Source organism: Zootoca vivipara, chromosome 6, assembly GCF_965207765.1.
Source record: "Zootoca vivipara chromosome 6, rZooViv2.hap1.1, whole genome shotgun sequence".
Taxonomy (NCBI): domain Eukaryota; kingdom Metazoa; phylum Chordata; class Lepidosauria; order Squamata; family Lacertidae; genus Zootoca; species Zootoca vivipara.
Genome location: NC_142589.1, coordinates 59,796,863 through 59,821,806, shown reverse-complemented (window position 1 = coordinate 59,821,806; position 24,944 = coordinate 59,796,863). Strand labels below are relative to the sequence as shown.

At 46.1% G+C, this 24,944-nt stretch overlaps 1 protein-coding gene across 3 annotated transcripts; it reads right to left on the bottom strand.

Annotated features, from left to right (window-relative positions):
• Positions 1 to 841: 841 nt before the first annotated feature.
• On the bottom strand, positions 842 to 24,763 carry NCMAP (non-compact myelin associated protein). Of its 3 annotated transcripts, XM_088672297.1 has the most exons (5): positions 24,065 to 24,358; positions 10,327 to 10,421; positions 5,848 to 5,943; positions 4,648 to 4,732; positions 842 to 3,210 (listed from the first exon to the last, which is right to left on the bottom strand). In XM_088672297.1, exons 2-5 carry the CDS (start codon positions 10,355 to 10,357, stop codon positions 3,063 to 3,065), a joined length of 360 nt encoding a protein of 119 aa, XP_088528423.1. In that variant the 5' UTR covers positions 10,358 to 10,421; positions 24,065 to 24,358; the 3' UTR covers positions 842 to 3,062. The 3 variants fall into 3 exon arrangements, with proteins under 3 accessions (XP_088528423.1, XP_034976416.1, XP_088528424.1); XM_035120525.3 differs by lacking the exon at positions 10,327 to 10,421 and having other exon boundaries at positions 24,065 to 24,763; XM_088672298.1 differs by lacking the exons at positions 10,327 to 10,421; positions 24,065 to 24,358 and adding an exon at positions 14,757 to 16,717.
• Positions 24,764 to 24,944: the final 181 nt, after the last annotated feature.

Sequence of the window (24,944 nt, the reverse complement as noted above, 5' to 3'; positions counted from 1 at the left end):
TCCTAATACATTTTTGCAAGCACTTTCCTCTCCATCTCTACTACGGCCAGGTAGCATGGAAGCTAAAATATATCTGGGTATCTTTCTCTTTTTTTGCCATAAATCTTTGAGTGCAAGGATGTGGGTTACTTCCATGTACCTCCATGGTGCTTTTGAAGCTCATCTATCTCATCGCTTGCTTTTGGTTTCATATGGTGGGGTGAGCTGCCCTTGAATCCAGAAACTTCAGTTGGTCTAAAATTCCACAGCCATACTACTGGCTGATGTTCTGTTTAAATATCATATAACCCATTTTACATGAGTAGAATGTGTCCTTTCATTTAAAATGCATCTCTGGGTTATTTGTGGGGCCTGCCTGGTGTTTTTACATGAGTAGAATGTGTGCTTTTATTTAAAATGCATCTCTGGATTATTTGTGGGGCATAGGAATTCGTTCACCCGCCCCCCAAAAAATATAGTCCAGCCCCCACAAGGTCTGAGGGACAGTGGACCAGCCCCCTGCTAAAAAAAGTTTGCTGACCCCTGCTATAGAGCTTCTGGTGAATGCTGAAGACTTACCAGTACCTCTTTACCCTGGCTCTTAACACTTGTGATGTATATTTTTAGGACCCAGCTTATTTCTGTGATTGTAAGTTCTAAACTTAATATTGTGTTTTAATGTTGTAACCCATTCTGGGTCCTTACAGTGAATGGTGGTGGGGGAGGAGGAGGAGGAGGAGGAGGAGGAGGAGGAGGAGGAGGAGGAGGAGAAGAAGAAGAAGAAGAAGAAGAAGAAGAAGAAGAAGAAGAAGAAGAAGAAGAAGAAGAAGAAGAAGAAGAAGAAGAAGAAGAAGAATTTCACTTCTTTTCTGAGATTATCTTTACATTAGAATTTCAGCAGAAGGATGTGGCATGCTCTTTTTTTAGGTGGGTCACAAATCACATCATTTATGGACACTTAAAAAAAATTAAGTTACAGAAAAGCAGCAGCATACACAAAGCCCACCAGGTTCCACACTGCCCTTGCTAATCTTTGCTCCCTTGCAATTAAAAAAAAAAAACCTCATTCCATTCTTTCATTTTGAAAAGACACCAGAACCAAGCCCAAATAAATATAAGCAGTTCCTTCTGTGTCAAGGTTCATTGGCAAACTATTCATCAAAGAGGAATTGGGATGCAAAAGAACAATACATCCATGTTCAACCACGTGAATGGTAAAATACGTTCGCAGTGTAAGCCTACACATGTCTACTCAGAAGTAAACCTTGTGTAGCTCAATAGGTGTCATATCCTAGGAAGTGACTGCACCCTAAAGCATGCTGAATTGTGTTCAGCTCACACAACCATCTCAGATTAGGGATGGGTAAATCTGTCGATTTTAATTTCTCTTGGTTTTTATTTCTCCAATCTTAAATTCCATTTTCCACATCTGGTTATATTTTTTTTGTAAAGGCCTCATGAAAATCCATCAGCATTATTGTGTGAATTTATCCTAATATACTCATCTGCATGCAATTTTACCCAATACATATACACAAATGCTCTAATGCATTTTTGTATGTTATTCTCACTAGCACAGGCATTTTATGCAAACTTTACCCCAATACTGTAAATGAATTATTGTGCACATTACTCAGCTGTAGAACTGCACTACAAAATTCATAGAATTTTGAAGGGTGGCTGTGTTTTGGTTCTTGTATTTTAGAAAATGCAAATTAGGTGGGTTTGCCTTTAGAGGCTAACTGAATCAAACTGAACCCTATCCCGACCGCAGATCCAGTGGTGGCTGGTGCCCATTGAAGACAGCGATGCCTATAGTAGATGGAGCCAGAGCCAGTCACAGGCAAAGCCAATCAATTCTCGTTTTGTCCCCATCCTTGTTGTTGCTGAATTCTACTAGGGCAACATGGAGACTAAGGAGAGGAAACCAACAGACATGAGGGGGTTAGACTAGATGACACTAGGGACCCTTCCAACTCTATGATTCTATGATCCTCCATTAATTTACCTAATCCCTTTTTAAGGCTGTTGAAATTGGTGGCTATCACCAGATGTCGTGGTAATGAATTCCAGAATTTAACTGCATTGTACGAAGAAGTCTGTCATCTTATCTGTGCTAAATCTCCCACCCTTCAGCATCATTAGATGCCCCCAGGTTCAAGTGATAGGAGAGAGGAAATAAAACTTCTCTTTCTCCACACTATGCATAATTTAAATACCTCTATAATGGCCTATGTTGCCTTTGCCCCCACTAAACTATTTAAGCCCCAAGCATGTTAACTTCCTCACAGGAGAGTTGCTCTAGCTACCCTGATGAATCAGGTGGCCTTTTCTCTTTTCCTTGTAAGAGGTCAAATGTTCAAATGCTCCCCATACAGGAGGGGAAAAAGACAAAGCACAGCTCCTTGAACACGGAAAAAGAGTCAGCCAATCTGAAGTGGAGCGATGCCACTGAAGGTATAAACTTTTCTTTAATTTGGGGCACGAGGAGGCTTTAAAAACTGATGAACAGGAGAAGGCGATTTCTCCCTACCCCACCCCACCCCAAATTCCTCACACTAGCACCTGCGAGCAGCAGGCTAGTTTGGGGGATGCTGCGCAGGCTGTGTTTTGTGTCACAGACAGCTCTGCCCTCAAATACTCCACATCCCACTCCACATCCCTCAGTACCTGCCGCCTAAAGCAGCCACCTCACTCTCCCTAACAGTATGGATGGCCTTGGGTGGGTGGGAGTTCCCTTTGCCTCTTCAGAATCTCCAACCAGCAAAGGACCGCTCAGGATCCATGACCATGGACAGCCTAATGTGAAGCAGCAGGAAATGGTGGAAGGGCATCTCTTGATCCAACTACGGGGGCAGCCTTGCCACCAGCTACCCTTATGTATCCACAGCTGTAGAGACAAGACGCCACTTTTGCAACTGGGTGACATCCATTGTCCTGAGGATCCCAGTCTTTTTCTTTCTTAAAGAAACAGAAACGTGGAGAGTCTTTAACTTCCTTTATGTTGACGAATCACAGGTCTTCCCAGAGCCTGTAAGGCCCATTTCTGGGTCTGATTTGTCATCCTCTGTGGCGCTCATGCCTCAGGGCCTTCTGTTTGGCATGTGGATGTCCATGGGGACGAACGTCACCGTTGTGGTGCGACTGGCACTATTGGTGTCCTGCCCCAGAGTTGAGGGGGTTGTGGCTTTGGCGTTCTTCGGTTCTAGCTCCCGCTTTGTCCTCATGCGTCTGCAAGGAGAAAGCAAACATTGCATTATGTCAGGGCTCACGGGTCTTGATGTAATGTCTCAGGGTGGTATCCATTTCCCTTTCCTCTGCACTATTGCCCAGGATGGGAAGGGAACCTCCAGAATCCTCTGGCCTCTAATGAGCATGCTGCGAGATCAGCACTCCCACACGATGAACTGTGCCACACTAACCCTCTATCTGCAGCCTGAAGTGCGGCACACAGGCCCATTTGGACAGGATTTATCCACTCCAGGAACACAAGATTCCCTAAGTCACAAGGGAGGAATTAATGATGCAGCATTCCCCCTTGCCACACTGCTGCCTTTCCCAGAAGATGGGAGTGGAAAGGCCACACTGTTCAGTTGCAGATCATAGGATTTGCCTGCAGAAGGTCCTAGATAGGACTAGGGGAAATTCCAGCCTGAAAACCTCAAGAACCACTGCCAATCTTGAGCCAGATGAATGAACTGTCTGGCTTAGAATAAAGGCAGCTCCTTATGTTCTTAAAGGGGAGCAACCCTGATGTGCATTCTTGGTCCCTTCTCCATTGTCCTGGGTTGTCCTGGGTTACTGAATAGATCAAGATAACACAAAACAGGTCCATTTAAATATATCAAAAGAGGCAGCTGTTAATGCATTTTGCCTCTTAAAGGTAAAGGAACTCCTGACCATTAGGTCCAGTCGTGACCTACTCTAAGGTTGCGGCGCTCATCTCGCGTTATTGGCCGAGGGAGCCGGCGTACAGCTTCCAGGTCATGTGGCCAGCATGACAAAGCCGCTTCTGGCGAACCAGAGCAGCACACAGAAATGCCGTTTACCTTCCCGTTGTAGCAGTACCTATTTATCTACTTGCACTTTGATGTGCTTTCGAACTGCTAGGTTGGCAGGAGCTGGGACTGAACAACGGGAGCTCACCCCGTAGCGGGGATTTGAACTGCCAACCTTCTGATCGGCAAGCCCTAGGCTCTGTGGTTTAACCCGCAGCGCCACCCGCGTCCCATTTTTTGCCTCCTAGGTCACTGCTACTAAGCTCCACCCTCTTCTCTATTTACTGGATCACCCTTGCATATTTTGCCCCAAAGCAGCAGCATATCACCCTCTTCTCCATTCATTGGGTTGTATCCAATGCTAGTCCGACTCAGAATAAATCCGTTAAGTACCTGACCAATTTAGGGCCACTGATTTCAATGGGTCTACTCTGAGTAGTGCTTAGTTGGATACTGCCTTTTGGGTCTCCCTTGTATAGCATATCACCTCTAAGTGAGGATCTTGCGAAAGCAGAAATTGCAGGGCCGGGCTGTGGAGCCGCACCACAAACACAAACATGAAGCGGATCCCGTGGAAACATCTGCAAAACGCAGGGAACGCTGCCCACAGCCTGCTTGTTCTCTTGAAAAATCAAAGGAACTTGAGCCCAAAGCCAAGTCACTGACTCACCTATTATACATTTTCAGCAAGAGAAGAACTGCAGTGAATATAACTATGACGCCAACTACAATGGCCGCCACAATCGCTCCAGAACCTAACAGGAGGAAGGAAAGAAAAACAATACTAAAGTGAATGGGGGCCAGCCAAGGTTTTGGATTGCCAAAATGCCTCCAGGGAGATAGTTACCTTAGGTACATCTGAGGGCTATTGGGGGGGGGGGGTCCATAGCTAAGTGGTAGGGCATCTGCTATGCATGCAGACAGTCCCAGGTTCAATCCCTGGCATCTCTAGGTAGGGCTGGGAGATACCCTTGTCTGAACCCCTGGAGCGCTGTTGCCAGTCAGGGTAGACCATTTTGGACTAGATCACCCAATGGTCTGACTCAATATAAGGTAGCTTAATTGTTTGGGGGAAGGACCGTAGCTCTGTGGTAGAGCATCTGCTTTGCATACAGAAGGTCCCAGGTTCAATCCCAGCCATCTCCAGATAAGGGGTGGACTGACTCATGTTTGAAATGCTGGAGAGCCACTGCCAGGCAATGTAGGTGGTGTTGAACTAGCTGCCACCTGTCTTTATTTGTTCCTATTCAGTAAAACATTTATTATTATTATTATTATTATTATTATTATTATTTTCTTTGATTTTTTCACTTTCTCAGGAGCGTGCATAGGACCACCCAACACTCCTCATTTCTTAATCACAAACTTCTTTTGAGAAAGAACAGACTGTAATATCTCCTTTGGGCATGCACAATAATAGTAGGGTCAGTCCTTTGAATCTGTGTCAGGGACACTTAATTTTCAGAAGAAAAACAGCTTCCTAAGGACTGAAATAAGTGTGACTTGAGAGACCCAGGACTGGATTTTACATCGTGATTTTTTGATCTCTTTAAAAAAGCTGTCAGTGGTTCCTTCCTAATTTTTTATCCCGGGTATACCCAACATGATGCTCTCCAAATGGTGATGGACAACTTCCAACATTTCTTGCCATTGGCCATCCTAGCTGGGGCTGACATGCAGTCCAAAATTATCTTGAGGGCACCAGGTTGGCAAAGGCTGTTTCACCAGGACAGTGGTCCTGGAGCGGGAGATGTCTTCTTTTTAACTACCATCTATTTTCCCCATTTAAAATGCCTCACACAATATCTGTTCGAAAACATGCAGAACTTAGGCATGCAACCCCAAAATGTCAGCTTTGCATTTATCTTACTCTGATAAAGAATTTGTTCTTGAGACTTTGTGGTTGCATCTGTTGAAGACACAGAATTCTCAGACACCGGTGCAGCTGTCGTCATCTTGATCCCAGCTAGGCAGAAGAAAGCAAGAACTAGGTTAGAGCTGTGCAAAGCGAGCAAGGGGAGAAACAAAACAGGTGCAAGAAGATCACTCTTTGGGCCAATGCCTGATAGCGGAATATATACAGAACTCTTTGGTCTTATCCAGATAATGGGTTGTATCTAACACTGTGTGAGTGGCGTCAGACTAGCGCAACCAGATTCCTCCTCCTCCTTCTCTGCCTATGTGGCCCCTAAACCTGCTCCAGAGTCCGGCAATGGCACTCATGCTGAAACATCAGAATGGTGTACACACACACACACACACACACACACACACACACACACACACCCCAGCTGGGAGAAAAGAACCTGTCCACAGCAAATCCATCATGTACGTAAGTCACCAGTGAAGTATGTGGCATTGCAAACCACAGAGTGTAAGAATGCCATTCAGATTCATTCCTACACAGAGACACCTGTATTGGTGGGGGGGATAAGTAAGAACATGTAAATGCCAATCAAATACAAAAAGCAAGTCTGTTGGCCATTCTATGTGAAGCTAAAGAGAAGCTAAGAGGCCATTCACATAAACAGTCATTCATGAAAATGCAACCATTCTAGCATTGCAAAGTTTGTTGACGTTTGTAGTGGCACAGAAACAGCAAACAGTCTCACAGTGAGCAGAGTGGGCAGGGATGGCAGTGAAATGCAAAAAGTACAGCCTGTGACAATTGAATTACATCTTTGTCATTAGAGGTCCAAGTGACCGTGGTGGCTAGGAGAGGGGAGAGTCATGTATGGCACCTTGAGCTCCTTGGAGAGACATTAATGCAATAAAGAAACCATTTAAACAAGTAACACCTGGAAGGCACCGCATTAGCCACCTCTGATATATACTAATGGCATAAAGGAAAGAATGAATTCTCTTTTATGTCTCAAAAGCTTCTCTGCCCCATTGCCTGAGAGAGATTCTTACCCACCACAGGCTACTGAGCAAGTGGCTACAAGTCTGGACAGATTTCTTTCATCCCATGGTACCTTCTGGTTTGCAAGGTTTTCTGAAACAGCACAAAAACCTGACAACACTGTTTACCTGAGGCAGAAGTGGGATGAGCTGTGAGTGGAGATTCTTCTTTGTGAATGGCTGTTAGCTCTCCGAAATCAACAAGCATTCCAACCTCAATGCTCAATTTTCAATCTGGCCTGGGCCAGAGCTACAGTTACTTGCAGGAAATTTACCCAGTTTGTGAATATGCCAAGAACCCCATCCACACCCATTCCAGTGAAAGAGAGCTTAACTCTTCTTCAATTGCTTTAGGGTCAAAACTTCAGGTTTGGGAGCCTCCTCAGTACAAAGCCTGAAAGGGCCAGTAAAGCAAGCGCAGCAATTGCCAAGGACCATGAATCCAGCTCTATAATGACTGTTCTGTAGGTGGAATTTCAACAAATCCAATTTTTGAAAAACAAAAATGGGAATATTCAGATAGCTGCTGGCAGCCTGCGAGAATGTTGGCTTTCTTCTGAAGTTTTGCCCCCAGTTTTCAAAGCTTTGAATTGCAATGTTGTTTGTGTCCAAGCGGCCTTGCTATTTCTAGCCAAAATGGGGAGAAGCAAAAATGAAAATAACTCAGGCCCTGAATCCATAACTAGGTCATTCTCCTCTAAGTGAATGGCGCCTTTGTGTGTCCAAGGCTGAATTACTTTTGTAACATGATAATATACTGTGGTCGGGGATACTTCCCCACACTTCCTCGCGGCTCTCCCTCGTTTGAAAGAAGAATTGAAATCTTAATGTTCTATTTTCCTAATCCACCAACCCTATGATATACGGTTTTTATAGTGAGTTCGTAGTTCTCCTGATTCAACCTGTCAGATTCAACATAAAGATGGCTGCACCTTCCTAAAGCAGGATCTGTGGTGGTTTTACCACCATCCAATACAGTCCAAAACAGGTTGCTGGAAACCCAGTTCTCACTTAATAAGGAAATAAATGCAGCAAGGGGCTGAGTCAAGGGACTGTGCTCTTCTTGCAAGAGGGTGGCAGCATGCTGGGAAGCCAGAGGAAAAGGCTGGATAAATATTATTGTAAGGCAGCTGGTGTAAGGGCTACTCACACACAAGCTAGGTGGAGCTGTCACGTTGAAGGCTGTGTAGGGAGGGGAGAGAAATTCAACTCAGTTCGCATTTAAAGATGAATATATCTGGTTTACACTTTCCAAAACAACATGTGAACCAAAACACAGAGCCATACTTTGAAATTCATGCTTCTTAGAACTTCGCAATGCAGTTCTCTAGCCAAGTAATGTGCTCAAAAGGTAAGAGTGTGTAAATTAATGCATGGATTAACAAAAATAACGCACAAAAACCATTAGGGAAAATTGCTTTGCAGAAAGGTGTGTATTAAGCAAAACTGCATGCAAACACAAATTGAAGTAGAAATGCTAAGAAGTGAATTTAAGATTGGAAAATGAGAAAGAGAGAATTTGAAATTGACAGATTCACGCATTCCTAGCTGTTTGCCTTCGGGAGAGAAGGAAATAGCAAAGGATGGGAGAACTGAGGATAACCTCCTTCAGAAGCCGGATAGGGGAACTATGACCCAAAGCAGCTCAGATGACCACAGTAGCTCCTGTACAGGCTCCAAGAGTTGGGGCTACCATGTTACAATGATTGCACTGGGTCAGTTCCAGAGAGAAATAGTGGGTGACTGTATCCTCAGGCCACTGGCAGCTGATCGGTTTTGACCCCAATGCTATTTAATATCTACATATGACGCTTCATTTTAAATGTTTGGATTTGTACACCAAGTTTTATTTGCCATGGGCAGTTGTGTTTTGTTTTTGTGTCGCTTTTATCTAGTTTTAGAAAACATTACTGCTGGATTCTGCACCATCTGCAGTTTCCAGACCATCTTCAAAGGCACTCGGAGCTGTCCGTGGTACAGCAACCTTTGACCAGGCTTGCCCTGGGGGTTCCAGAGTCAGAACCAGAACAGGACACTCGCGATCTAACAATACTTGGAGGGCCAAAGGTTCCCCACCACTGACCTACATGTACTGTTCAACTGCTTCTTTACTTTAATTTTTGACTTGCGCTACTTGCAATATAGCTGAAATCTTATAGTTATCCTAACTAGTTGAACAATGGCATTATGTCTCGAACACACAGATGCTTTTACTTGGCCACAGTGAGAAACAGGCTGCTGAACTAGATGCTCCTTTGGTTTCTGTTGCAAGCCTTTGCAAGGCCCTGCTGTTTGGGGGAAATCCTTGCTGTTTGCAGGTGTTCACACACCCTTAAATTATATCCCTATGATGTGCAGACTAACAAACGGAGAATGAAAGAGCCCTTATTGGTGCAAAGAGACTTCTTCTCCTGCAAGGCTGTAAGAATAAACACCCACCATCTACTTCCTCAGTGGTCTGTATCTCTCACTGCCTTTCCTACATTTTAACGTATAGGGCTGTAGCCAACTAAGTTTTACTCAGAGTAAGACCACTGACGCTAATGGACCTAATAAATTTAACAATAATAATTTGGTCATGTTCATTAATTTCAACTGATCTATTCTGTGTAGGACTAGCACTGGATATAACCCATAGCTTATAATTATCAATCTGGTAGGACATATAAATTAATATGAGCAGTTTTTATGTTTAAGTTAGGATCTATGTCAGGGGTCCCCAAACTTACCCTGCTTCGGGCTGGTGCCCGCAATGCTGATCGCGCAGTGGGCCGGAGGGCGGGGGAGCGCGCACCCGTCAGCATGTGCACACGCTATTTCCGGCGCACTTCCGGGTTGGAAAAGCAATGGAAATAGCTTGTGCACATGCGCACGGGCCTCTTCCGACCCGGAAGTGCACCAGAAATGATGCTTGTGCATGCGTGCAAGCTATTTCCGGTGCTTTTCCGACCCAGAAGTGGGCAGCAGCGGGCGGGGGTCGTCGCGGGCCACATAAATGACCCTCGCAGGCTGGACCGTAGTTTGGGGAAGCCTGTTCTATGTAATACTTGTATTGTTAGTTTACTATTTACTATTTTTCTTCTCGCTCCCGCACCCCGCTATATTTGCAAAAAAATTAAAGGAGGGGCAGAATGGCTCACTGGGCTGTCTCTCTAACCTCAGCCCAGCATTTGCTAAAATAAATTGGTACCAGTAAGCACCGAGAAGCCCCCACCTATCTATCCACCCACTGCCGTTGCCTCCCTTCTTATTCATGCTGAATATAAAGACTCTTTTTTTCTCTCCCTGGACTGAACTCACTCACTTGCCCTCTCCTCCTCCACAAAGCACCTGCCTTCTCTTCCCGCAACAGGAACCCGACTTTCAATTTTGCACCTTTCTGTAGGGGAAAGACACTGCCAAGGGCTCTGTCAGCCTGCCCTCTCCCAACACCCCTGTCCTGACCTACCAGGTGTTCTCAGGAAGGAGAAAGGAGCCATTTCTTTGGGTAGGCGCTGAGTTGACTCTGCCTTTCAGCAGGCTTGTCAGTTTGGGCAGCATTTCCTGGACGGCGGGAGAGAGGAGGCCAAGGTTTTTTATTATTATTATGATTATTAATCCAAGCACCGCTGCCGATTGCCAAAACAAGCAACTGGGTGTGTGGAAACTGGCCACAGGCGAGGGTGTGTGCATGTGGGATGGGGAGGGCAGTCATTGCCCTTGTTATCTTTGTCGGAATCCATCAAAAATGCACAATAGACCACTCATAGCGCATACTGAGTCCAGCCATCAGAGTGGTGTAGTGGTTGGAGCGTTGGACTAGGACCTGGAAGACCAGGGTTCAAGTCCTTGTTTGGCTATGAAGCTCACTGGGTGGCCTCAGGCCAGTAACTGCCTCTCAGCCTAACCTACCTCACAAGGTTGTTGTGGGGATTAAATGAGGAGGGGGGGAGAACCATGTATACCTCCTGGAGAAAAGGTGGGATAGAAATGCAATAAGGCAAACAAACTACTCTCCAATCAGGACTATGTATGGAACTTTAACTGTAAGCTGGTTCATGGGTTCTGTCTCTTTGTCACACGCTATCATGACCAAGAAATGGAATCCTGGGCTGGGCTGGGCAGTGGCCAGCTGTAATTCAGCAACATTTGGAGAGCCACAGGTTCCCCACCTCTGCACAAGAGTCAAACACAAAAGGGCTGTGATAGTCCTAGGAACATAGGACATGTTCAAGGCCTTGATAACATAAAGCCATTCACTTAGAAAGCATTTTCTGCTGTTGCCCCTATACTACAAAATGTGCTTCCCTCTGCCGTTACAGAGGGAAAAGCTTCAGATATTTTATAAAGACTCAACTTTTTGCCCAGGCTTCCCCTGACCCATAAAAATGGACCGTGGTTTATGTGTACGAGTCCTCTGTATGATTGTTTTGTTCTTTTTTAACTGCTTTTATCCAGCTCTTTCATGGGTTTCAGTTTGTATTTTTATGATATTGGGTTGTTTTCAACTTTCACTCAGAGTGGACCCCTTGAAATTAATGGCTGGTATGACGCAGGTGGTGCTGTGGGTTAAACCACAGAGCCTAGGGCTTGCCGATCAGAAGGTTGGCGGTTCGAATCCCCGCGACGGGGTGAGCTCCCATTGCTCAGTCCCAGCTCCTGCCAACCTAGCAGTTCGAAAGCACGTCAAAGTGCAAGTAGATGCGCTGCTCTTATTCGCCAGAAGTGGTTTAGTCATGCTGGCCACATGACCTGGAAGCTGTACGCCGGCTCCCTTGGCCAATAGTGCAAGATGAGCACCACAATGCCAGAGTTGGTCACGACTGGACCTAATGGTCAGGGGTCCCTTTACCTTTATGACTAGCCTATTCCATTAATTTCAATGGGTCTAATCTGAGTAAAGATTAGTGGGGTCAGTGCATCTGGCTGTTAAACCATAAGGTTTGTGGTTTAGAGCCCCCCCCCCCGCTGTAGGGTTGGACTAGATGACCCTTGGTGTCTCTTCCAACTCTACAATTCTGTGACTACAACTCCTTGGCTCTTTTAATATTGTATACCACTTAGGAGGTTTTTGATTTTTTTTTAGCAGTTCAAAAATAAAGAAAACATAGCTGCAGGGAGATTTTGCATGAGAAATGCCTCGGGGCCTGTAGTTACCAGAGAGGCCTCACAGCACCCAACAGGTAGGCCTCTCCCCTGCCCCCAACCCCCTATTAATCAAGGTCTGCCTACATATTAATTTGACAGCTGATCCACAGTCCAAAGAGGAGGGTGCAGGATTGGCATAACTCCCTTAAGCACTTAAGCACACACTACAAAACCCAACTCTGGGATGCATTTAAAGCACTGTGGTGCCACTTCAAACAGCCATGGCTTCCCCCCAAAGAGCTGTAGTTTGTTAATGGTGCTGAGAGTACCGTAGTAGGGAGACTCTTTTCACAGAATCAGGTAGGTAGCCGTGTTGGTCTGATGCAGTCGAAATAAATTTAAAAATTTTAAAATTGTCCAGTAGCACCTTAGAGAACAACTAAGTTTGTTCAATCAATCAAAACCTTTAGGGCTTGCTGATCCGAAGGTCGGTGGTTCGAATCCCTGTGACGGGGTGAGCTCTCGTTGCTTGGTCCCAGCTCCTGCCAACCTAGCAGTTCGAAAGCACGTCAAAGTGCAAGTAGATAAATAGGTACCGCTCCGGCGGGAAGGTAAGCGGCGTTTCCATGAGCTGCTCTGGTTTGCCAGAACCGGCTTTGTCATGCTGGCCACATGACCTGGAAGCTCTACGCCGGCTACCTCAGCCAATAATGCGAGATGAGCACACAACCCCAGAGTCGGTCACGACTGGACCTAATGGTCAGAGGTCCCTTTACCTTTAACAAACATTTAAATAGTCCAGTATAGTCACCAACCCATCAGTACAGTCACTTGCCAAAAGGGAGGGGAGGCCAGCAAACTAAGTTTGTTCTGGGTATAAGCTTTCGTGTGCATGCACACTTCTTCAGATACTTCTTTTCACAGAAGTAAAGTTTCTGGAAGTGAAGCGGGATTGTTAAGCCACTCTGGGAATTGTAGCTTTGTGAGGGGAAATGGGTTTTCTGAACAACTCTCAGCACTCTTTAACAAACCACAGCTCCCAGAATTATTTGGGGGAAGCCATGGCTGTTGAAAGTGTATCACAGTACTTTTAAGGTATGGTTTGAATGTGGCCTTAGTCTTTAATGTCACCCTCTAATGGATTTGTGTTCATGACGGCATCAGGAAGGTTATATGTGATCCTGCTGTCCATACTGCTTGTGCAAGTTTCCAGTCATTGCACACCCTGTGACTTCCTGCTGAAATCCTGTAACCTCTTATAGCACAAATGTTACAGGAGGAAGGGGGAGTGTTGCCCCACTTTTGTTGTGCTATTGCGCAAGAGCGCCCCTCCCGATGGCAACAGTGCAGTAACACTGCAGAGCAACCAACAAGCAGAATAATTTTGTGAACAGCCCAGTACAAATCAAACCCTAATGCACTATTATTGTGTCAATGACATGTTGCAACACATACATGCAGTTCTGGAAGAGCTACTAGTTCTCACTGAGGTGAGAAACTGATGTCTCTGGGCTGCTCCACTTCAGACTGTGCAAGCCACTTCAGGCTTACATGACAGAACACTCATGATGGATAGCTCAGTCAGTACAGCATGAGATTCTTAATCTCAAGGTCATGGGTTCCAGCCCCACATTGGGCAAAAGATTCCTGTATAGCAGAGGGTTGGACTCTATGACCCTCATGGTTCCTTTCCAACCCTACAATTCGATGGTTCTATGGTCCTTCCTTACATGCCCCCGAGGGAAACAAATGTCAAAAAGAAAAGATCTAGCTTTCTCCTTGCTAGAATACGTCTTTTAAGAGTCTGTTTATTTTTGAAAGAAAAAACAGCCTTCCATGCGCATGAATCACGATAGTGAATTGCATCAATCAACCGAAATTGCTTGCACTAGAAGAACTGTTTAGTTGCATAACGCCCTATGCGTTTTCCCCCTTTTGGATCAACACAGCTACCTCTTTTATTTTAAGAAGTACATCTGTATTTTTATTGTTTTGCTATAAGCCATAACTAAAAAAATACATTAATATTTGAGCCACAAATCTAGCTCTTAATTTCCAACGCTTAATTTCCAGGCCACCAGTGCAAATAAGGAAACACACAAAGTAACACAGTTTTCGTTATCAAGCAGCGAAAAAGCCCCATACAAACTCACTAAACATAACAAAATTCTCAGACGAATCAGACTCAGGCAAATATTTTTCACATGGTTTCTTATGCATTCAGTTACAAGATATGCACATGTGCCAGGAAGCATCAGTGCACACATTTCTGCCTTAATGACAAAGTACAGTGGCATCTCGGGTTACAGACTCTTCAGGTTACAGACGCTTCAGGTTACAGACTCCGCTAACTCAGAAATAGTACCTCGGGTTAAGAACTTTGCTTCAGGATGAGAACAGAAATCGCGCGGCGGCAGCGGGAGGCCCCATTAGCTAAAGTGGTACCTCAGGTTAAGAACAGTTTCAGGTTAAAAACGGACCTCCGGAACGAATTATGTTCTTAACCCGAGGTACCACTGTACACAAGTGATTTCAGATTTCATCTCCCATCAAATAATTACCACTTTCAAAACGAACATTTCCTGGTCATCAAGAAAGCACGGATTAGAAGCCATACAGGCACACTTCACTGCTAGTTATTAGCTCTGTTTCAGAATTCAGCTGCGAAATTCATTTTACACTCGCAAGCTCCAAGTGCCACAACCAGCAGAGCCAAACACACAGGAACCCATTGGTAAGGAAACCCCATTCGCAGGCACAAGCTCGGCATGCTGCAAAAACATATATGCATGGTGGAAAAATAATACTTACGATTCCAGAACATGAACATTCTGCAAGTCAGAAGACTAGGTGAGTGCATGCAAGCTCTCAGACTAGCCTTCTCTTGTCTCGGGACATTAATTAGCATTCATGTGGCTTAATGATTTCCTCCTAAGTTGGTCCCATTTTTTGTTCTTTTCCTTATTGCCTCCTTCGGTGCAAAAAAAAAATCATTACAAAATCGCAATTAAACCTTCTTGGTTATTTATGGCAGGAAACTCCTGGCCCAAAGGGTGTAATAGTTCCCCATTTTTATTTTTTCATATGACTCACACCAACAGGTAAGGTTAGAGAAGGAAGGAAGGAATAAGGAAGGGGGTTAAACTCACAATGACACAGCAGAAATCTGTCCCACACTTAGAATACTGTGTACGGTTCTGATCGCCACACCTCAAAGTTTTTGGAGCATCTACACACTGAGTGGGGCAGGCACATGCTGAAGGCGAGGCAACACTTGAAAGACTGCAGCCTCCAAACCATTTAGGATGTTATTGGAGCATAAAGCACTTTTCACCATTCTGAAACAGAGGAAATCAAAACAATGGACTCCCTGCCGGCCTCAGAGATGAAAGAGGGAATTTGTTACCAAAAACATATTCTAACATAGTATATTCCACCAGGAGATAACATTAACTTCCTGAATTGCTTTCTATGGCACTATCTCAGATCACGTAATGGTGAATATGAGAGGCCACTGGTTCAGTAGCCAAATAAAGCAAGAAGTTTCACATCGGTCTCATGTTTCTTTCCTGCCCAAAGAGGTGGACTGCAGCCAGTTTCAGTGCACAACAATTCAAAACGTGGGTTCTGTTCTCCTGCCGCAGAGATCACAATGCCCTCTTTGCAGTCGTGGAACCCAGAGCATTGTGCGGCTCAACTAAAGGGCGTATTCAAAGTGCCAGAGGAATCACACTGCGCTCAAACAAGTATGCTGCTCCAGAGGTGGGAACCCTGTGGTCCGCAACCTAATTTCAAAAGCCCTCTGTAAGTGAACAGTTTAGACTGTCAGCAAGAGCATTCTGTCCCTTCCTTGGCAGCCCATGGGGATTGGGGGGGGGGGCAAAGACAGAGAGAGAAATATTCTCTCTGGGTGGCCCTTACCATTATTAGCTTTGGCTCCACCCACAGCTTGCAAGCACTGCCAACAAACTACGTCAGGGCAACGTGGCTCTTAACAGCAAAAAGCTTGTCTATCCTTACAGTACTCCTATACGTTACTCATGTATCATTTTCATACACATGCACAGACATCATCTATCATACAGCTAAGGATGGGCAAATCTCTGTTTTGGTTTCTCATTTTTCCAATCTTCAGCTCTTTACATTTCCAGACCAGTTTGCAGATTTTTTAAAAAATTGCTCAGGAGTGCCTTAGTGTGAATTTCTCCTAATATACACATGTTGGTTTGCAGTTTTGTCTAATATATGATTCTGTTTGCAAACTAATCACACATTGTTTTAGAAATTTAGTTGGTTTACCATCAGGTGTGAACGGAATCGAATTTCTCCTCCATACATCCTCATGTAACGCACTCCCTAAAAAGACTTGCCCTGCACCTTCATCTGGTAATCATTTCGCACCAGGTAGATTTTGAAATTTCCCCAACCTTTTTCATCTTAACAAAGAAAGTTAGGTTTAGAGAGGATAGGAGACAGAATAATGTGTTCATAGAGAAGTGGAGAATGTTTGTTATGTAGGAGTAACAAAGTACAATGAAACATACGTCTTAGGTTATTGGGTGCATTGCAGTATGTACTTTTTAAAAAAAGCATTATTTTGCTGTGGATTTATAAGTTGCATACGTATATGATACTTTAATAAATAGGCTTCCTTTCTCTCAAGAGAAAAGAACTGAGCCTTTGATAGCTTAGCAGGTCAGAGTGTGGTATTGATAATACTACGGTTGCAGGCTCGATTCCTGTAAGGTAAAACTGCATATTCCTGCATTGCAGGTGTTACACTAGACTAGATAATCCTCAGGGTCCCTTCCAACTCTAGGATTCTAAGATACCTTAATGCTTTCAGAACACAGGAAGCTGCTTTTAATAAATAATAATAATAATAATAATAATAATAATAATAATAATTTATTTATACCCCGCCCATCTGGCTGGGTTTCCCCAGCCACTCTAGGCGGCTTGCAACCGAATATTAAAAACAATACAGCATCAAACATTAAAAACTTCCCTAAACAGGGCCGCCTTCAGTTGTCTTCTAAAAGTAAAATAGTTACTTATTGCCTTGACATCTGCTGGGAGGGCGTTCCACAGGGCAGGTGCCACTACCTAGAAGGCCCTCTGTCTGGTTCCCTTTAACCTCACTTCTTGCAATGAGGGAACCGCCAGAAGGCCCTCGGTGCTGGATCTCAGTGTGCAGGCTGAATGGTGGGGGTGGAGATGCTCCTTCAGGTATACAGGACCGGGGCCGTTTAGGGCTTTAAAGGTCAGTACCAACATCAAGAGATTCCATTAGTTCACCTAGCTCAGTACGGTCTATCCAGGGGTGGTGCATGTGGTGACCTCCAGATGTTGCTCCCAACTCCCAGCATCCCTGACCATTGGCCATGTTGGCTGGGGAGGATGAAAGCTAAAGTCCAGCAGCATCTGCAGGGCACCCAACTGGCTAGCCCTGGTCTACATTGACTGGCAGCGGTTCTCCAGGGTTTTCAGAAAAGGAGTCTCTTCCAGCGCTACCCGGAGATGCCAGAGACTGAACCTGGGATCTTCCGCATGCAAAGAATATGCTCTATCACCAAGCTACAGACCTTCCCCAGATCCTTGGTACTGGTGTTATTCTCTGTAGCTGGTTTTACACTGATATTATTCTACTGTCCTTCTCAGTCTCGTTTAGATTTCACATTTAGGCTGGAGAGGACCAGAGTTAAACATACTTCAGTTTTTTTTTTCCTTTGGCTTGTACACCCAAATAACGTCTGCTACCAGGTAGCGTGTAACAAACACTGCAAATTAAACAAATAAATGCCTTTACATGCTGATTAAAACCTTTCAGTAACAGGCTCCAGAATAAACATACCACTATTGTAATGTTTTATGCCTAGACAAAGAAGGAAAGAAATGTATATGCAGAAGTGAGAAACTGCTAACAAGAATTAAAAGTGTAGAATGTTTTCCCGATCTTGCTAGCAATGATGTTTGTTGTTTTAAATTTAATTCCAACAAAAACAAAAAACAGACAGTTCTGATTTTCCTTGATGATTTGGGCTGGCTTTATCTGGTGGCGAAAATGAGCTGGTATGGTCAGCTCCAGAGTGCCGAAAAGAGGTTTTCATAGCAGCATGAGAGAATGCCTTAAGGTAGAAGTTTTAAACATTAACTAGACATATTTTGTATGGTATTCTCAGAATGCTGTGAATGGAGGCGGAAGGAGCGCTTAAAAATCAGAGGTGGGGGAACTTGTGGTTCTCCAGGTGATGTTCGGCTGCAGCTGCCATCATTCCTGACCATTGACTATGCTGGCTGGCACTGTTCGGAGTACAGGTCCTGGGACTCATGTGGTCTGCCCTCCTTCCCCAGACTGGCCTGTTCCCCATGAGTGCAGTGGAGGTGCAGTGCCCCACTGCTGTCCAGCAGGCTTTGAATGGGAAAAAGAAAAGAAAAAACACATTTCCATTGCCTCAGGCAGCTAAATGTTTTGGGATGGCTCATCTTACTTTCTAGGTAGGGATGAAATTTAATTCAGTTCATGTTCACACACACGTCATCCTTTGAAATTTGCACTTCTCCAAATTTTGCAATGCCGATCAATGTGTACAAAAATGCCGGTACTCTGGTGGCGCTGTAGTTTAAACCACTGAGCCTCTTGGGCTTGCCGATCAGAAGGTCGGTGGTTTGAATCTGCATGGCAGGGTGAACTCCCATTGCTTTGTCCCAGCTTCTGCCAACCTAGCAGTTTGAAATCACACCAGTGCAAATAGATAAACAGGTACTGCTGCGGTGGGAAGGTAAATGGCGTTTCCATGCACTCTGGCTTCCATCACGGTGTTCTGTTGCACCAGAAGTGTTTTAGTCATGCTGGTCACATGACCCAGAGAGATGTCTGTGGACAGGGGCGTCGCAATGGGGGGGCAGGGCGCCCCGGGCTCCACTCTGCAGGGGGCAGCGCGACGTCCCCTCGCCCCCTCCACCGACGGCTGCCGCTACCATGGCGGCGGCGCGACCGGCATCGCAGAGGCCCCGATGTTGCTGGCCTCGCCCCTTGCTTCTTCCTGGTGAGGAGGAGGCAAGGGGCGGGCCAGAGAGCAGCGTGAGCAGCAGCCGCTGGTGCCCCTCACCGCTCCGCCTCCGCCTGAGTAGGAAGAAGCACAAAGCATGCTATGGATCGGCTTGCTGCGCGCTTTGTGCTTCTTCCTACTCAGGCGGAGCGGCGAGGGGCACAAAGCACGTGGCAAGCTGATCCATAGCATGCTTTGTGCTTCTTCCTACTCAGACGGAGGCGGAGCGGCAAGGGGCGTCTCTGCTGACTCCCCTCTGCCTGAGTAGGAAGAAGCACAAAGCGCGCTACGGAGCGGGTTGCCGGGGGGCGGTGCTCCAGTGCCTGGATCCGAGGATCCCGATGCTACAGTGTCTGCGCTGGCAACCCGCTCCGTAGCGCGCTTTGTGCTTCTTCCTGCTCAGGCGGAGTGGCGAGGGGCGTCAGTGAGCTACGGAGCGGGTTGCCGCTGCCGCCGCTCTAGCATCGGGATCCTCGGATCCAGGCGCTGGAGCACCGCCCCCCGGCAACCCGCTCCATAATGTGATGCGTGCATTGTGATGCATGCGTTGTACGTCATGACCAGGCATCCCCAAACTGCGGCCCTCCAGATGTTTTGGCCTACAACTCCCATGATCCCTAGCTAACAGGACCAGTGGTTGGGGAAGATGGGAATTGTAGTCCAAAACATCTGGAGGGCCGAAGTTTGGGGGTGCCTGGTCATGCCCCGGGCAGCCAGAAGGCTAGCGACACCACTGTCTGTGGACAAATGCTGGCTCCCTCGGCCTGAAGCGAGATGAGCGCAGTACCCCATGGTAACTTTTAACTGGACTTAACCATCCAGGGATCATTTACCTTTTTAACCTTACAAAAATGCATATACAAGGGTAAAGTGGGCATAAAAATGCATATGCATTAGATAAAATCATATCAAAAAATGAACTATATTAGGGGGAAATGCTTTGCAAAAATGTGCATATTAGGAGAAATTTGCACTAAAATGTTGATGAGATTTATTTTAGTACCGGTAACCTTGAATGCTGATGTGGAACTGTGGAGAACTGAACTTAAAGTGGGAAAAATGAGAAACTGAGAGAAACCAAAACAGACAGATTTGCCCATCCGTACTCCCATCTCTTGACCAGCCCTTCTAGTCTTCCTCTCCCCGCCCCCCACCCCCCAGCCACAAAAACATGCAGCCATCCTAATACTCTTGCAGAAACCTCTGGGAACTGTAGCTCTCCAAAGCGAATAGGAATCTCCGCACAACTCTCGGCACCTTAGGGAAGTGCATAGCTGTCAACTTTCGGATTTGAAAATAAGGGATAAGCAGCAGCCTCACCTGTCCCGGGGACAGTCTACGGCAGGCACCCCCAAACTTCGGCCCTCCAGATGTTTTGGACTACAATTCCCATCTTCCCCGACCACTGGTCCTGTTAGCTAGAAATCATGGGAGTTGTAGGCCAAAACATCTGGAGGGCCGCAGTTTGGGGATGCATGGTCTACGGTATATCTAACAATCCAGGATAGCAGCGGGGAAACGGCGCTGGAATAAGGAAACTTCCAGCAAAAAAAAGGGGAAGGCTGACAGCTGTGGTTTGGAATAAGGGAGTTTCCCACAAAAAAAGGGAGGATTGACAGCTATGGGGAAGTCATGATGGCTGTTAGAGGGAAAATTAACATTGCAGATACAGCCCAGAAAGCAGCTCTCCTCTTCCAGATTCAGCTAAAAAAACATTGTGATGTTCACAGCTGGAGTTAAAGTAATGACATGCATGTTTCTTTCAGTGGGTCTTACTTCCAGTTATCTGTGCACAGAAAGGCAGTGTTAAACGTCTCTTGCTTCAGTCAAGCCTCAGTGAGAATACTCACTAGTGATAAAGTACAGTATAAGAAATGGCTGCTTTCTGGGTGTGGGTGAAGTATGAGCATAACATGAAGAGTGACCCCAAAAAGAGACCAGGGATGCAATCTTATGCCTACTTATCTGGGAGTAAGTCCCACTGAAGTCAATGGGACTTGTGAGATCTGTAAAGTATTGTGTTGAAAGTGATTTCAAGTCTCACTTGTAAATATATGCTTATCTCTGCTATAGTCAACACTGCTTTAACATTAATTTCCTCTGCCCAGACAGCTGGAGCATTGAGATCAAAGGTTGCTGTGTTAATTTTACATGCTGTACAAATACCTCAAATGTTTTTCAGTAACGAAAATTACTGGGACTGAAATCTTTGGTTAAGAAAATACAGCCACCAAGATACACATCCTTATACACTAACACTACAATCCTGTAAACCAGAGGTGTCGGCCCTTTGTCAACCCAAGGGCCACATTCCCTTCTAATAAACCTTCCCAGGGCCACATACCAGTGGTGGCTGGGATCAAATGCAAAAGTGGCCAGAGTAAACCATGTAAATTTTACCTTTGTACACACCTTCTCTCTAAGCTCCATCCAGAGTTGAAGGACACATTCCAGCCAGGCAAAAATCCTCAGAGTGCACAGCAGAGGTGTGGCCTGGGGAGAGTTTCAAGGTCCAAATAAATAGGCATAGAGGACCACATTCACCCCAGGCTTGAGATTTCACACCCCTGCTATACACGCTTACCTGTAAGTCCCACTGGATTTTAAAGAGCTTACTTCTGAGCAGATATGCAGAGGATCACTAAATTACAGGATTATTAAATCAGCATTGTGGGTTTTTTTTTACTGCCAGCAACTGCCTGTTCTCTTCATTTTCTTCTGCCGCTGCCCTTAAAGGTAAAGGTAAAGGGACCCCTGACCATTAGGTCCAGTCGTGACCGACTCTGGGGTTGTGCGCTCATCTCGCATTATTGGCCGAGGGAGCCGGCGTATAGCTTCCAGGTCATGTGGCCAGCATGACAAAGCCGCTTCTGGCAAACCAGAGCAGCACATGGAAATGCCGTTTACCTTCCCGCTGTAGCGGTTCCTATTTATCTACTTGCATTTTGACGTGCTTTCGAACTGCTAGGTTGGCAGGAGCTGGGACCAAGCAATGGGAGCTCACCCCGTCACAGGGATTCGAACCACCAACCTTCTGATCAGCAAGCCCTAGGCTCAGTGGTTTAACCACAGCGCCACCTGGGTCCCTGGCCGCTGCCCTTAGTGCTTTTGTATTCCTAATTTCTATGGTTGCCACGTGTGTGTTTGTGTGCGTGCATGTCAGAACGCTTGTACTTTGATTTGCTGCATAACAAGCAGAAGTTCAACAGGACAGCCTGTCCCTCACATTGCCCCAAGGGCCATGAAAAGCAGCACCTGTTCATACCTAAACAAAAAAAAGTGTTTAGGTGTTGAAAACAATATAATGAAAGCCCTTGCCTAGTACAGAGTTCCAGAGAGTAGTTGATGCCACACTGAAATTTGTGGAGATAATATTATGTGGCACCTGTAAAAGTTGGAAAGGACTCCAAGGGTAATCTAGTCCAACCCCCGGCAATGCACTAGCCTCCTTCTGCCCCTGCTCCTCAGTCCAAACCCTATTGCGTCCAGAAAACTGTGCAACCCCAGAGACAGTGCACAAGTGTGCACCCAGAATAAAAATAATTTGTGCATTTGTTTTCTTACATTTATATCCTGCCTGTTGGCAGCATAAACATGTAGTTCCTGAGCAGGTAGTTAGTTACACATCCAGGGCCTGATTAGAAAACCCGCTTAGGTTTAGCAAGGTAATCATAGAATCATAGAATTGTAGAGCTAGAAGGGATGACCTTGAGGGTCATCTTGTATACCTACAAACCAGAACGCAAGTCAGTAACAAGCACTTAATTCTAGGCTCAAATAGTCTCTAGAGATTCTTCTTCGAAAACCATCCTGTATCTTTGGACTCCCCACCTACCCCTGACCAGTGGGGTTTCCAGATGGTGATGTTGATGTTGTCTTCTGCAACATGTCATTGACACAACCACCGTGCATTTGTGGTGCATTTATACTGAACCATCCATACGTCATTCCTCTTTATTAGTTATTCTGTGATACTTTCTCAATGTTGTCACATTATTGCAGTCTGCAGCGGCATATTTCTGCTATAGGCCAATGAGAGCGGTACAAAAAATAAGCCTGGAACGTTTGTGGTATAACAAATCACAGGATTACAGGAAGTTTCCAAGCAGATGTTTTAATTGCAGTTGGTATCTGAACTGGATTTGAATTGATATGTGCTGCTATTTGTTTTGACTGTTCTATTGCAAATGTTTTGTGTGTGTGTGTGTGTGTGAGAGAGAGAGAGAGAGAGAGAGAGAGAAAGAAAATGCTTCTCCGGCATTCATACATGCAATTGTTCTATACATGTTTATTGCATTTAAAATGGCTTTGGGATACCTAGTGGGAAGTGAATAATAAATAAAGTAATGTTTTTATTTTTTTTTAAACCCACCAAGGACAAGAACTTTTGGAAGGTAAGAGCTGTTTGACAGTAGAGTAGTAGTGGACTCTCCTTCATGGAAGATAGCCATCTCTAAGGGATGCTTTAGTACGGTAAGATTCCTGCGTTGCAGGGAGCTCGAAGTCCCTTCTCTGTACTACCGGTATGAGTACAGAATAGTCACAGCAACACCACCTCTCCATCACCCACCATACAAGTGGAAACGTCCAGATTCAAGAGTCTACCTAAAGACCTAAAGCCACACATAAAAGAAAGTAAGCAAATAAAGCATCCTCTCTCTCTCTCTCTCTCTCTCTCTCTCTCTCTCTCTCTCTCTCTCTCTCTCTCTCTCACACACACACACACACACACACACACACTAACACACACACACCAGCACCTGCCTAGGTGATCCGCCTCAGCTTGGATCCCCTCTGGGCAACTCTCTTCCAGACGGATCCTCCGCGTGTTTTGCGCGCGAGCCTGTTTCCCTCAGAACTTTCTCTCCGGCCCCAATGAAGCGCGAAATAAGTCCCCGACGCCGCGGGCCCGCAAGGGACGGGCGTCCGCGTCGCAAACTGAAGAAGCAACGCGCCGTTGTCCGGAAAGGCGACGGGCACCGGGGCGCAAACCAGCTTGGGGACTCCTCCTCTCTCAACCCTCCCTCCCGTTTTTGCCCCCGCGGCCCCGATTCTCCGCGCACCCACCTGCTCTTGGGGAGCCCGGCCTTTACCAGACGGCGCGGGAGGGTCTCCGGGCGAGCTCTGCCATCGGCTCCTCGGCCAAATATCCTCAGCTCCCTTGGCAGCGGCTGCAGAAGTAGCAGCGCCCGCTCCGGGCGTATTTGCGCAGCCGGCCCCACCCGCCGCCCTCCTCTCTCTCTCTCTTTCAGGTGATCCGGCTGGGGCAGGGCCAAGTGCCGAGCCCTCTTCCTCCTCCGCCCCAGCCGTGGGCACAGCAGAGAGAGGGAGAGGGAAAGAGAGGCGAGGGAGGGAAGAAGCCGCCTCTCCAGTGCTCTGCCTCTGCCCCATATCTCGCTTGCAGAAGCCTCTCCTGCGTATGGGGAAGAGGAGCGAATAAGAGTTCCCTTGAGCATGTGCAGAGTGCGTTGCTCTCTCGCCATCGCGGCGGGACTGCACGTGACCACAGACCCTACACCACAGGCACTGTGGTTACACGCATGTTCAGCCCCTCCCCACATCTGCATTTCAATCCTTAAATGAATGGTAGTAGCGAACCTTCGTCGTATCTAAAGTAGACCCGCGGAAATCAATGGACTCCGCATTATGTTGGGGCCAATGACCACCGACCTTGCATACACACATACCTCAGGCGTGGTTGCACTCAGGCATAGAATCATAGAGTTGGAAAGGATCTCAAGGGCCATCTAGTGTGTTGTTGTTGTTGTTGTTTAGTCGTTTAGTCGTGTCCGACTCTTCGTGACCCCATGGACCATAGCACGCCCTGTCTTGCACTGCCTCCTGCAGTTTGGTCAAACTCGTGTTGGTAGCTTCGAGAACACTGTCCAAACATCTCGTCCACTGTCATCCCCTTCTCCTTGTGCCCTCAATCTTTCCCAACATCAGG

Bases quoted from the DNA above. Each gene is read 5' to 3' on its own strand.
- NCMAP (XM_088672298.1), bottom strand. From the start codon at position 14,853: ATGCTAATTAATGTCCCGAGACAAGAGAAGGCTAGTCTGAGAGCTTGC. The intron at 4,733-5,847 runs GTAAGATAAATG...TCCTCCTGTTAG, and splicing joins AGAACAAATTCTTTATCAGA to GTTCTGGAGCGATTGTGGCG. The intron at 3,211-4,647 runs GTGAGTCAGTGA...TTCTCCTTGCAG, and splicing joins TTGCTGAAAATGTATAATAG to ACGCATGAGGACAAAGCGGG.